This window comes from Aricia agestis, chromosome 12 (assembly GCF_905147365.1).
Source record: "Aricia agestis chromosome 12, ilAriAges1.1, whole genome shotgun sequence".
NCBI lineage: Eukaryota > Metazoa > Arthropoda > Insecta > Lepidoptera > Lycaenidae > Aricia > Aricia agestis.
This window is the reverse complement of record NC_056417.1, coordinates 8,725,602-8,739,209: the sequence shown is the minus strand read 5'-3', so window position 1 is coordinate 8,739,209 and position 13,608 is coordinate 8,725,602. Positions and strand designations below refer to the sequence as shown.

At 36.1% G+C, this 13,608-nt stretch overlaps 1 protein-coding gene across 1 annotated transcript; it reads left to right on the top strand.

The window, feature by feature from the left end:
- The first annotated feature begins 3,224 nt into the window (after positions 1-3,224).
- Positions 3,225-8,457, top strand: LOC121732706. The gene is made up of 5 exons (XM_042122659.1): positions 3,225-3,430; positions 6,404-6,551; positions 6,992-7,188; positions 7,532-7,755; positions 8,177-8,457. The coding sequence occupies exons 1-5, from the start codon at positions 3,225-3,227 to the stop codon at positions 8,455-8,457; spliced, it is 1,056 nt and encodes a 351-aa protein (XP_041978593.1).
- Positions 8,458-13,608: the final 5,151 nt, after the last annotated feature.

Below are 13,608 nucleotides of genomic sequence, written 5' to 3'. Positions count from 1 at the left end.
TAATATAATTATATTTTAGCTTATATCCTAACTTTTAAAATCGTTATTTTTAGACCATGGCCAATTATGATCTAGCAGTCAATTTTTGCGCGGATTTGCACAATACTGGAGTTCTTTTTAGTACTTACGCTTAAGCGGACACATTTTTATCTTGTTTCGCAACAACCTAAGAATATTTTATAAGAATGTTGTAAAAATTGTTCTATTGTAACAATTAACACCTAGCTAATTAATGTAAAGATATATATAACAAGGTCCGCCAATTCACTTTTGTGTGTTTTACACACTAATAGATCTGTTCACGTAAGTATTTCGTAACGGATATATATTAGTAGGTAATTAAATACAAATAATAACAATAATACTAAAAAATAATTGTTTCGTTTAGCTTAATAATTGGCTGCTTATTAGGCAGTTAGGAAAATTTTGTTTTAACGAATAGTTTTTGCAACAATTAATATGAAACAATGTGTTTCTAAAACATGTTTTATTGATAAGACCCTGATGAGCCAAACAAAATTTTCCATCACATTATAATTTTTATAAACTCACCGTTAAAACGTCTATCAGTAAGGGCCACCGCACATTGGAGACACGACAGTTTTTAGACAATCTTGTTTCACATAGACGAGTTAGCTTTACGATTAAAGAGAAACAGTTGTGTCTACCACGCGGCGCATACCAAGACGAAACTGTTTTGTCTACGACGACGCAACGCACTTCATCAGAAGTGAACGCTCGGATCAGACTAGGTACACTGCTAGACAGTTTTGTTGTTGATGTGCGCGCTCGCATACACTTCAAAGGGAAGCCGACAGTCGTTAGTCAGACTTGTCGCGGTGCAGTTCTTGTACGCATTAGACAACTTTGTCTATGAGACGTCTTGTTTCAAATGTGCGCGTCTAGTACTTTTTATTATGCGATAGTCTGTCTTAAAACTGTCGTGTCTCTGGCGTGCGGTGGCACTAAGGAGAAGGAACCGCCTTAAGTTCCAAAAAGATTAAAATGTAATAGAAAATTATAGTTTAGCTGAAAGGATTCATAAAAAGAATGAGCTAAGTTTTTACAATCAAAACTTAGCTCATTCTTTTTATGAATCCTCCAAAATAGACATACTTAAAAATTTGATCTTCCATTTTTCTCAAACTTTATGGCGGCGGAACCCTTTTAAGGAGATTTTTGACGGAACCCAAGAAAATGTTCAGTCTTTGAATGAATTGTCTCCATGCTGGTATCTGATGACATTTCTATAAACATTTAAGGCCTGTTTCACCACTTCCTGATAAAGTGCCGGATAGGCTATCCACAACTTTTTTGATAGATTTTCCATACTCTATCTGTCAAGTTAAGTGGTAGAGAGCTAGTGGATATTCAGAACTTATCAGGAAGTGGTGAAATAGGCCCTTATTATACCGCTCGCGGAGCCCCTACAAGGCCTTTACGAAGCCAGAAGAAGAATTCTAAAGAGCAGCCATTCTCAAAGTGTGCTCATTGAGAATGGCTGCTCTTTAGAATTTATATAAGTAATATAATTCTGAACGCAGTGTAGCGACATATAATAATTTCAATTAACTTGAAAATAGGATCTGTTACTTAGGTGTACAATTTACCCACCGTAAAGAGATGGTCTTATTAAACTTAAGCGTGTTAGCACACTTCCGTTTAGTAATTATTATTGATTGTGATTATATTTTTAGACCAAGGCCTAGTATACTGTATACGTTTATTTTTAAGATAGTAGCTAATACTTATTTACATATTATTATTGAAACTATTTATGGAAATATTATGTAGCTGATTAGTGATGACAGCGTTAGTTCCTTTTTTCGCCACGTTCATTTAAATTTTAAAGCCTTGTCGAGCTTCTATGGTTATGGTTAAATATGGCGTCCATTATTGACTTTAACCAAAGATTTGACATCTTTCATTGTTATAGTTAAAGTTACAGTTATGGTTATAGCAAATTGGTGCAACCCACCCTAAGCCCGGGCGCGCACTAGCGGCCAGGCCGCAACGGCCAGGTTGCGGCGGCGATCGAAAGTATGGTGTGGCCGCAGGTCGCGTTGCGGCCAGGTGCGCGTCGTCTATGGCGGTTTCATACGAAGGTATCTATTTCGATGGCCGCCGCGGCTTGGCCGCCGCGGCTTGGCCGCTAGTGCGCGCCCGGGCTAAGGGTGGGTTGCACCAACTTACCAGCAGCGCTCCGCCCACGTTCATTTAAAGCCTTGTCGGACTAGCAATAGGCAGTTAAAGTAAAGTTAGCCTTAACTATAACCATAACTTTAACTATAACCACGCCTCTGGTGCAACCCACCCTTACTATTTCGTTCCGGACACATTCCATCTAGTATAATATGCTGGACGTCCTCAATGTTTCAAAATTCCTCATGGCCGAATCTTGAGATTATTATTATAAATTATACTAAATACTAGATATTTAGACGAAAACTGATTCTGCTGAGTGTTGATTAAAATGAAAACAATTTTAAAGTTACTTACGTAATCGCTAAAGGTTTTTCGAAAATGGAAAGAACATAGGTACACTCGATTCCCAAGGTTTTTTAACTTGCTACCGTACAGTTTCTGTCTTTTACACTTAGCAACAGGACTTTTTTAGTTACCATAGTTAGGATATAACTTTACTGTAATTTCATTATGAAATTGTAATTTTCTGTATTTATTTAAAAAACATAAACCCTGTTTTTTGGAACGAAGTTCCTTATCGCGCGTTGCGAAAGGGGGCTAGACGGAAAAATTGTAACGACACTTTTTTAGTACCTGTGAAGTAGGGGCAGATTCTTGGGCGTCAACTAGATGTTTTTTTTTGAGAATAAACAGCAACATCAACCGGACGTTTAAATACATTTTATTACAATTCCACAAAAGTATCGTTGTTAGTATTCCTGGGCGTCAACTAGATGGCGTTTTTTAATAACTTCGTTCCATCCGGGTGTCCCTTGGGCCTTGACACCTCTCAAGTTTTTATTTTTTGTTTTTTTTTTTATTTTTCTTCTGCTACGATTTGCGAAACAAATAATCTTGTAGGTGCTAGATTTAATAAGAAAATAATAAGTTTTTAACTTACATACTTTTCAACGCAGCTGGTTAAGAAATATGCAAGTCTGTCATTCGCGAAATAATTCAAAGTATGATTACACTTCACAACTGGAAAAGTTGCAGAAAATCAGTCATTGTTAAATTTTAACATAACACTCTCATCGATAATGTTAATCCAAATCGTTATAATTTTCGTTCTTGGCCGACCAAGTTTGGGATTTCCTAAAAGCCTGGTTTGGAATGGAGGACCCTTGCATTCTGAATGTGAACATAGTCCAGATCTGTGGACGTCCAGAGGACAGTACGTGAAAGAGAACATCATAGCGACCAAGGCTTTGACACACAATGATAAGATATTTGTTATAACTCCCAGGTATGTTTTTAACTTTTTGACTGACTGCGACGAGAGGGTTAAAATTTTTAGTGTAGGTATGCATGTAATTTTGAGTGTTTGGAGGCTTGTTTAGTACGCTCTTGACCCACTATCCCCAACCCGCGGCCCGCAGGCCGCATGCAGCCCGCCCGCGTCGGGACTTTATATTTTATGGTCCGCGTGATGTTAAACAATTTTGAAATTCACGCCCAAATAACGTCAAGTGTAGTAAAAAAAATTTGTTGCGGCCCGCGACACCAAGACCAAAACATGTTTGTGGCCCGCATGAAAAAGAGGTTGGGGACCACTGCTCTAGACTATAACCCATCAATCCCCAAGCGGCACCCGGCTGTCGCATAACAATTGAAAATCTATTGTGACTTGTGTCTGCGACTCCCACGATAGAGGTATTAAACAACTTTTAATTTCACTTTATTTTTTAAATCTGCTGTTATGATAAAGTTTTCTGAACATTACATTTGAAGAAATCATTATTAAGAGTAGTTACCGTCTTAATGGCTTTAAAACATGTTAATGACCACTGTATTAAATATTCTGTAAGCAATTTCGAATAAGCGTAATATTTATATCTGCAATTTCTAGCACCAGTTAATATCTTGCACATTTTATTATCTGCAAGAAATTATCGCATTTACTTAATCATAGGTTGCTATTAAAAAGTAGTATTGCTATTAGATCTAGCTGGATTTATGTATCACATTCAATGTTACATATAATTACAAAGTAATGAATAATATACTTAAGAGGATACACCAGGGGCTAGAGAAATGAATAAAAAGTGCGTGTAATATCTATAGCTGTCTCCCTTACCTCAAGCCTATACCGCAGAACGCGATAGAGACAACTGCAGAAAATCCAGAAAATCAACGATTCGTTGTCCCCTGATTCCTTCTCCAAAAGATAACCGATTTAAGTACTTTTTTCACTAAAGATAAAAGAAAGGCTTGAGCTGTGTTCCTATGTTTTGCTTTTTTTTTGTATAATCTAGCCAAATCTGTTTTCTGGACGTTTGAACACAGCGGAAAATCTGGCCATTTTTTTGGGTTTTTAAACGTTCATATCTTATTTAATAATTAAATTATGAAAAAAAAGAAAACATAGGAACATTGTATTAATGGCCGTAGATATTCACGAAAAAAATTATAACTTTACTACCATTATCCAGGGAGGAAACAGGGGACAACGTTTGTATGGAAAAAAGGGCGGTGTGGACTCCTCTTAAGGTTATCACAAAAATCTGGCTGGGCATGTTTGCTACGTGCCCCAAACTTACGGCCTTACGGAGTAAAATATTTCGCAACCCGCAGTTTGGAACAAAATTGTGATTTCGTCACGACCTGCTTGCACTGGTTTTTGCAAAACGTACAAAAATGTGGTGTTAAATATCTTTATTTAATTGGTAAAAGATTGGTAAACAATACTTTTAGGATAGGATAGGATGGTATAGGATCCCACCATAGAATGACCTTCACCGAGCTTGTTAATGGACTAAAAGTATTTTATATTTAATTACGTATGTCAATAAATTTATTACAAGTGGGTTGCCTAAAATATTTCAGTCCAGAATAAAAAAAAAAACAATTTTTTAACATTTCACTGGTTTAGTAGACAAATTCCATACCAATCGAAAGTATGAAGCCCGTTGAATATGCATGATCAGTATAGCTAGTTATCGATTTACCTGTTTATACCTGCCTACCCAAGAGTTAAAAAATGTTTTTTTTATTTTTTACTTTTTTATCCTGGACTGAAATTTTTTAGGCAACCCACTAAGTAGCAATAAATTTGTTGACATACGTAATTGAATATAAAATACTTTTCATCCATTAACCAGCTCGGTGAAGTTAATTCTATGGTGGGGTGGGATTTTAAACCATTAATTAACATTCATAACATAGTTAAAAATATTCATTGCCATCGAGGTATAACATAAAAGGCTCTACTTTTTGTTTTATTCAAGAAGTCCTTACCTAGTTTAAGAATTCGATACTACATAACTCTCACGATAACTCTTCTGAGAAAAAATGTAAAATTTCCTAATTCTAAGCTCTACAAATAAACAAACAATTAATTTTATTATCTTATTCATCAAGAAAAGAAAACAGATATACCGAGAAGGACTTTAGCTAGCCCACGGGAAAGGCAACACGGACACGAAGGTTCTTCGACTATAATAATAATTGTGTTTATGTAGTTCGACAACTTTTGCTTGACCTAGCTTAAATCACACTTGGTAAAAACGCCAGATTATATCTGCACCGTATAATTTCACACTAGATTATGTTATTACGTTAAAGGTCAGAAAGTAATGTATTATATTTGTAGTTTGATTCGACCAAAATAGTATTGATACCCATATAATATTAATTTAATATGGCAACGTAATGAAGTACAATAATATCCGTACTATAGGCAATTAGTATATTATACAAAATACACACAGTATACTGGATGTATTTTGTTTAATATTATGCACTTAGGGAAATTAATGCATTTATAAAAACGTTAGGTATACTTTTTCGGCCATTTCAACCATTTTGAATGCAACGCCACCGCGCCGCTATTGAAGTATTGAAGTAAGTAATAATAATAATGATGACTGATTTCATGCGACTACTCAACATTATGACCCATCATTGAGAGCCCCAGTACACAATAGCCCACGATGGACCACTGCAGGCCATCGTGAACTGCAGACCACGATCACTTGGTGTTAAACGCAATGGCACATGGGTCATTACTGTCTGGCAGTCCACTGGCGATCGTCCGCCATCAATCATCATACACCATTACCCCGTTTACACAATGGTGATGGCTTGTAGTGGGCCAGCATGGATTTTTGTGAAGAAGTACCTTTACGGTTTTGGCTATGCACGATGCTTCATTCGTTGTGCTTCGAATATTAGATAAGGCACGAAAGAAACTTACCATATTGCATTTTGAATGTTTTAGGATGAAGCACGGAGTCTTGGCAACGGTTTGGCAGATATTACAAGTCGATGGGGTCGTTGAACTCCAGCCCTTCCCGAATGTAAGGGCGCACTCGATAGCAGACTGCAGTGCTGTACAAAACGCCGTAGACTTTCACATCGACCATCTGGTAAGTATAAAATATGTAAAAGTCGTTATATAAGTTACACTATTTACGACTCAAAAACAGCTTACCTGATTTGGCTAAAAGTTGCAGAAAAGCTTAATTGAACCAATACGTGATACTTTTATCTGATCAGTGTAGAGTACAGGTGTAAGTGTAAAGGTACCTAGCTCTAGATTAGAGCAAGGTAGAACTTGACTTGACTCTACTCTACCCTGCTTAAGTCTGATCTACCGCACCCTCGCTTGCTCTCGTCCGCTCTACCCTACTTTAAGCCATTTAAGGCTAGAGCAAGGTAAAGTGGTTTATCGTCTAGTCCTTGATGTAGCCCACTCTATCATACTCTTGTCTGTTCCACCTAGATATACCTACATAATATAATCCTGCCTTAATGTCAGCGGTAAAAGTACTCCCCTTATTTATCGAAGCTTTTCCATTTATTCCAGGGTCAATTATGGGTTCTTGACAGCGGAATTGTTGACACAAACGACGAGCCGCAGTGCACGTGTCCACCGAAGGTCGTAGTCATTAGTATATTCATGAGGAAAGTGATCAACCGCATTGACTTGAGTTCTCTGACCAAACCCTCGACGCAGCTGCAAACTATAACAGTGGAGTATGGCATAGGAGGAAAACCGTTCGTGTAAGTTTGTATGGGTTAGAAACTAAATTTCAAGCCAATTATTTCCTTAAATCATATGAAGTTTATGACTCACCAAGTGGTTTGGATCGTAGCGCTTAGTTCCCACATGACGCATCTATCATCTGAAAAAGATCGGTCAGAGAGGTAGCTGAAATTCGTACATTGGCCCAGCATAACTTGTCTGGTTTAATCACATATATTGCTATCGCCTACTTAGTTGCCACGGGAAAAGGAGACGCAACTACAACTACATTTTCGATCACAAGTAAAATACAAAAAGTAGCGATGTCAATATAATTTTGAGCTCCGCGGCCGGACTTTATACTTAGCATTCATTTTCCAGTTACGTATCGGACGCATCTCGTGGGGCAATTCTAGTGTACGACCCAATAGAGGACTCTGGGTGGATAGTCCTTGCTTGTTCCCCCTCCGCGGGTCTCCAGCTTGCCCTAGTTAAGCGAACACTAAGACATTCCGTGCTGATCCTTGTGAGGTTGGAGTTTGAAGGGATTATTGAGCTGGACACCACTGTGTTGAGAAGAAAAATGTCGCCGTCCACAGTTACTGGTAACTTTTGCGATATATTTTGTACAGATGATATTTAGTCGATATTTGCTTCTAAAACATGACATATAAACGTAACGTCTGTAACGTAACGTACTGTGATAGACTTGCCTACACACTAGGGTAGGTACGCCGATTGGCGATTACCTTCTTGGCGATTACCGAAGTCCATATGTCAAACTGATAAGTTTGACATATGGACTTCGGCTATTTGCACTTACATCTTACAGTGAAATCTGGCAGTTAAGTACACAGTTACGTTTTTAGCTAGTTTTGCTTGTTATTCTGTTCTAACACTAATCACTAAATATATATATATTGGTTGGTACTACTAATATATTATATTCTGTGACATTGGCTTAAGGGCCTTAAGCATTTACAAAATCCATAGCAGTTTAAAGCTCACACCTTCATATATTTTCAGTGCTCGGCGGAGACACGAAGGCAGTAACCCTTCTCGGCTCGGACGCGCACCACATTTACTACCGACATCTAGAATGTTCCGACGTCCTACGGTGGGACACTCGGGAGCCCTACGAGACGTCCCACCACAAGGGCATCCACTCCCCTGGGCCTCATCTTGTACCCACGTCGGTCGCTTCCGACAACCTGAAGCCCTACTTACTAATACTAGAATCGGACTACGGAGACACGATTCTTGGTAACTGTCCTACGCATCATAGAATTAATTTCATCAGTGTTTAAAGGAAATAAATATTTTGAAGTTGTTTTAATTTTCTTTGCCTTCACGGTTCGTTCATCAGCCTTCGTTGGGTGTGTATTAAAAGTCGTTTAGCGCTAAAAACTGATATTCTAATTAATAATTATTATAAGTACCTATAATTATTTATTTGGCCTCAAACTGTATTAGATACTGTACTAATTTAGTAATATATTTTGGACTTATACGGAAGTTTTGCATCCATTTTGGTTGCGTTTTGGAAATAAAAAACCTTACTGGTGCACATAACACTTATATTTTAACATAACGTGATTTATCTGAAATAAACATTTTAAATTAAAACAACGAACTTAATACAAGGTTTGGAGAAAAAACGACCGCACAGTACATTTAGCGAGAATTCGTAAATATTCAGTAAAGATGGTTGATAGTAAGGATTTGCATGTTTTATAAGGATATAAATACAAATTTAGTATCCTCTTTACATGATTTTAAAACTACCAGGGCACTATGTAAAGGCAAAAATAAAAATAAATATATACAGAAAATTATACACCGAAAACTAAAACTAAGGTAATAAATAATATTAAAAAAAACTAAGTAAAGAGTTTGAAACCCCATTCATACAATCGTACGAGAACAAAATGAGTTTAGGGTCACACAACACGTTTGAACTGGTTTTACTGAACATCGGAAAATATAAAGCTATGTATTTTAAGAAGCATGCAAGGTACAGTAGCTCTACCATGAGTTTAAAGCTATAGTATTTATCGATACTCGATACCGACTACGTAAATATTTAGTATGGCGATATTAGTTCCGCAAGTGACCGCTAGAGGCGCTGTCAAATTTTCCATACTAAAAATTTAGGGTAGTCGGTATAGAGTATCGATAAATACTATAGCTTTACGGCGGTTCCCAATATTTGATCTATCTCTGGTTTTGCCCTACTAGAGATAGGAATAGCTCACATTAGACATTAGAGACATATATTTTATGTCAATTGTGAGCTATTACTATCTCTAGTAGGGCAGAACCAGAGATAAATCAAATATTGGGAACGGCCGTTAAACTCATGGTAGAGCTACTGTAAGGTACCATCAAAGAAATTGATTCATGGGCAGTTGACGGACCTAAGTCATTTGTTTGCATTATGTCAATTCAATAATAGTCGTGATATGACGGCTAAGGTTGGGTTGCACCAACTAACTTTAACTATAACTGTTACTTTAACTACAATGCAAAATGTCAAATCTTTGGTTAAAGTTAAAAATGGACGCCATCAAGACGCCATATTTAACCATAACCATAGAGCTCGACATGCTTTAAATGCACGTGGCGAAAAAAGGAACTAACGCTATCATCATACAAAAACGCCATTTTTGACAGTTCTCCTTTACCAGCAGCGCAGTCATCTGCCAATTTCTCCGGTCAAAGTTAAGGTTAAAGTTAAAGTTAAATTTAGCCTTAACTATAACCATAACTTTAACTTTGACCACGCCTCTGGTACAACCCAACCTAAGTTTGACATAACGCGAAAAAATTACGCAGGTCCGCCAAGTGCCTATGAAACAACTTCTCTGATAGTACATTTGTTTAATCTACATCGATCGGTAGGTACGCCTTGTATCAATGGGATATCAAAGTCTTATCGTTATTTCTAAACACATTTAGTCGAGAGAAGCTTTTCAAACACTATAACAGATAATCGTTATAAACCCATTCGTTTACATTTTTAAACTCCTTCCTGTTAAGTATATTATTTTAACATTCCTGTCTAGTAGTGTTATCGTTGTTATAATAATGTTTCAAGTTAAACCAGAAGCCAAATTCTAGGAATAATCTCTCACTCTTTCATACCCGATATGACGTGTGATGTGTATGAATGCGACACACTGACCTCCATAGTCCATTATACAAGAACACTGGACTTATGCCCTTTGAAATGGCAGCTATTTTTTATGCCTATTTGAAGCGGAATCAGCGCCCTCAATGCGGGGGAAGAGAACTAAATCATCATCATCATAATATTAATACGCGAATGAAAAACTTAGTAACCCTTTTTACGAAAAATGGGGAAACGTAGGTGCATGAAACTTTGCACAGTTATAGTTTATATGGTGAAGGAGTGCATCGAGCTAATATTATTTTGAAATTATGCTTTTATCATACATTTTTTTTAACAAATAAAACATAAGACACACACATGAGAAATGACAGATTTTTGAATGACAAGCCTATAAATTCGAATTATACTCTTTTATTTATGGTTGAAGTCTGTTGAAGTTTATGCTGTTGACAATGTGGTTGACAACAAGTTGACAAATTGAAAATGGATTATTGTTTTTTTTTTATCGAATCTAAGATACCATTAGACAATGCTTACACGGCCAGTCTGAGATCAGCTAAGTCCCAGAGACAAGAGTTGAAAAAAAAAGATAAAGTCAATATTTTTTACAAAATATAGGTAGTAGTCCTAATGTCGTTGAAACTAAGGTCGAATTTCGACCATTGGGCGATCTCTAGTCTACGTAAAACGACGTAAAAATGTCGTTTGAAAGTCGCCATATTGGCGCTGATAGTAGTGAGAGTACTTGGAACTAATACTAGTGATGGCAACCAATAACGATTAAGCGGCCATTTGCAATTTACGACAGATTTAGTTCTCTTCCCCCGCGTTGGGAGCGCTGGTTCCGCTTCAAATAGGCACAAAAAACAGGTGGGTATCATAAGTACAGCGTACAGTTGCTTCTGCAAATTATCTACAAGATGGTTTAACATCTGATGGACTTTCTGCATATTTCACTCCAAATAATGCATCTGAACACAAATGAAACATTGATGCCAAATATAAAAAAAAAATGAAAAATTCTTTGGAGTGAGTTGTCAGAGTGATTAGCACGTTGTCATAAAATTTTATATGAAATATTGCTAAGGAAAAACTTCTCCCGACCGTACAAGATAAAAGAAAGCCTCAAAATAATGACCGTTTTCTCCAATAACATAAACAACGTGAGCCAGCCATTTCCACTTAACATTGTAATATTGAGTACAAAAGTTCATCACAAAAACATCACCACCAATGTTTGTAGACACGAGTTGGCTTTCTGTTGGTGTATTAACGGAATTAGGATATAATACCCAGTTTTGAGGATTTTTGACTGTAGCTTATTCAACATCGGTGTTGATTGATTCTGAAGTTACTCACTAGCGCTTCTGATTGGTAAACTTTACTTTCCGTTCGGTGATTGGCAGATAAGCTTCTGTCGAAAACTTTAAAACCAGGGCATGAGTATATTGTAAAGGAAACCCAATGAGCACAGAAAAAATCATTCGAATAAAACTTATTTTTCCATGATAAATATATCGTATCTCTTTTATTATGCACGGGTTTAAATATTGTGTAACAAGCCAGAAAGCCATCCTTTTAAATAATTTATAAATATGTTTTTAAATAAAATTAAATCTTAATATATTGTCTTTCGTAATGGTAAAATCGTATGATACTATAACACGCAGTTTTCGTATTTACAAAACTGTTCAATATCGTTTGGTAAAAAAATCATATCTACAATACCGAAGTACTTTTTTACAACGTCCTTAAGTTTATTAATCGACATCAATTTAACTGCCACACTCAGATAGATTTAATGATTACGTAACATTATTGAAGATTTTGTCAAACACTTCATTAAATTAAAGTTAATAATCACTAACTGTCTCAGAGTGAGGATATAAGGCTTTTACAAGTACACCAACCGCTTAAGTAGCAGTTACACAAACCATTGACAATTTACAAATTAGCTGCAACTTTTTTAAAAACGTGTATTGCTTAGAATAATAACCAAAAAGACGTCGTGTAATATTAAAAAAATACAAGCCAACTTACATATTATTATACATAGACATAGGTCTTATACTCTTTCATTATATGCGGCTATCGTAGCGATATCCTTCAAGGCTAGAGGTAGGCCTAATACAACTTCGAGTTAATTCTTTTCCGCTTTCAAATAAAAATATTTACTTAACGCTACGCTAATAATTATATTGTTGTCTTTATTGGAAAGATAGAGACGGCAATATACACTACCGTAAGTGTGAAGTAAATATTATTAATAAAACGAGTAATAAGTGAATGGTAAATTATAAAATTACACGTTGTATTATTTAACCGTTTTAGCTCTTAGTTGGCAGTATTTTGCGATACATGCTCATGAAATGAAATGTGTTAAGTATAATATTATTGAACATTTGATTACACTTACCAGTTTTGCTGACCATAGCGATGAAATTTTTTTTTTTATTTCCCTTCATGCTGTGGTATTTTGATAAGCACCATAATAAACTTTGAGTTAAATAATACAACGTGTTTGTATTAATCTGTAAATGAAGTTCATTAAATTCTCTATTAATTCGTCAAGGGCCATTGTCACTTTTTGTATCAATTATATTTTTATTTAGTCGATTACGAACCCACAGAAGCCGATATTCGTTTTAATTACCCATGATAATCGATAATCGATCACTCTGCACAATTATTATAGTTAGCAGTCATGATCCTGGTTTAGGTTATGCATTCAAACCGATTCGCAAGAATGCAGTCAATTATATCAATACTTTCGTTAAACTCTCACAACTTTCTCAAAATGTTTTGTCGACGCAAACTATAAGCTGCATCGTCAGTCTTTAAACATGAGTCAATCACAATTCAAATATAGTTGTGTGCCATATATGGCACAGTCTCTATCTTGTGCCACATATGGTTCTCTCTGACAATGGCCTTTGCCTCTAACAATGAATTAAATTCCTTCGAATATAAACTTTAGAAGCAACGTTCTAATATAAAATGATTACAGTATAACCACTCAATGACTTTCGACAATCTTCACTCTTCTTTCTTCGTTTTTCGTTTGTCATCGGCCACCTCAATATTTCGTAAAAATAGACAAAGTGACTGCTAGACACATTTTATCTGCCATTTTGTCTTTAAAATCTGTTGGGATATCTATCTTTTCACATGTTTACTGCGGTCTATATAAGTCTGCTGATAATTCTATGTAAAATCTCGAAAGTCGAAAGATTGTCGAAATCTAACATGGTTTTACTGTACATATCGTTATATTCTCAATAACGTTGGAAAATATCCTATATACATTCCTTATCTCAAAGGCACA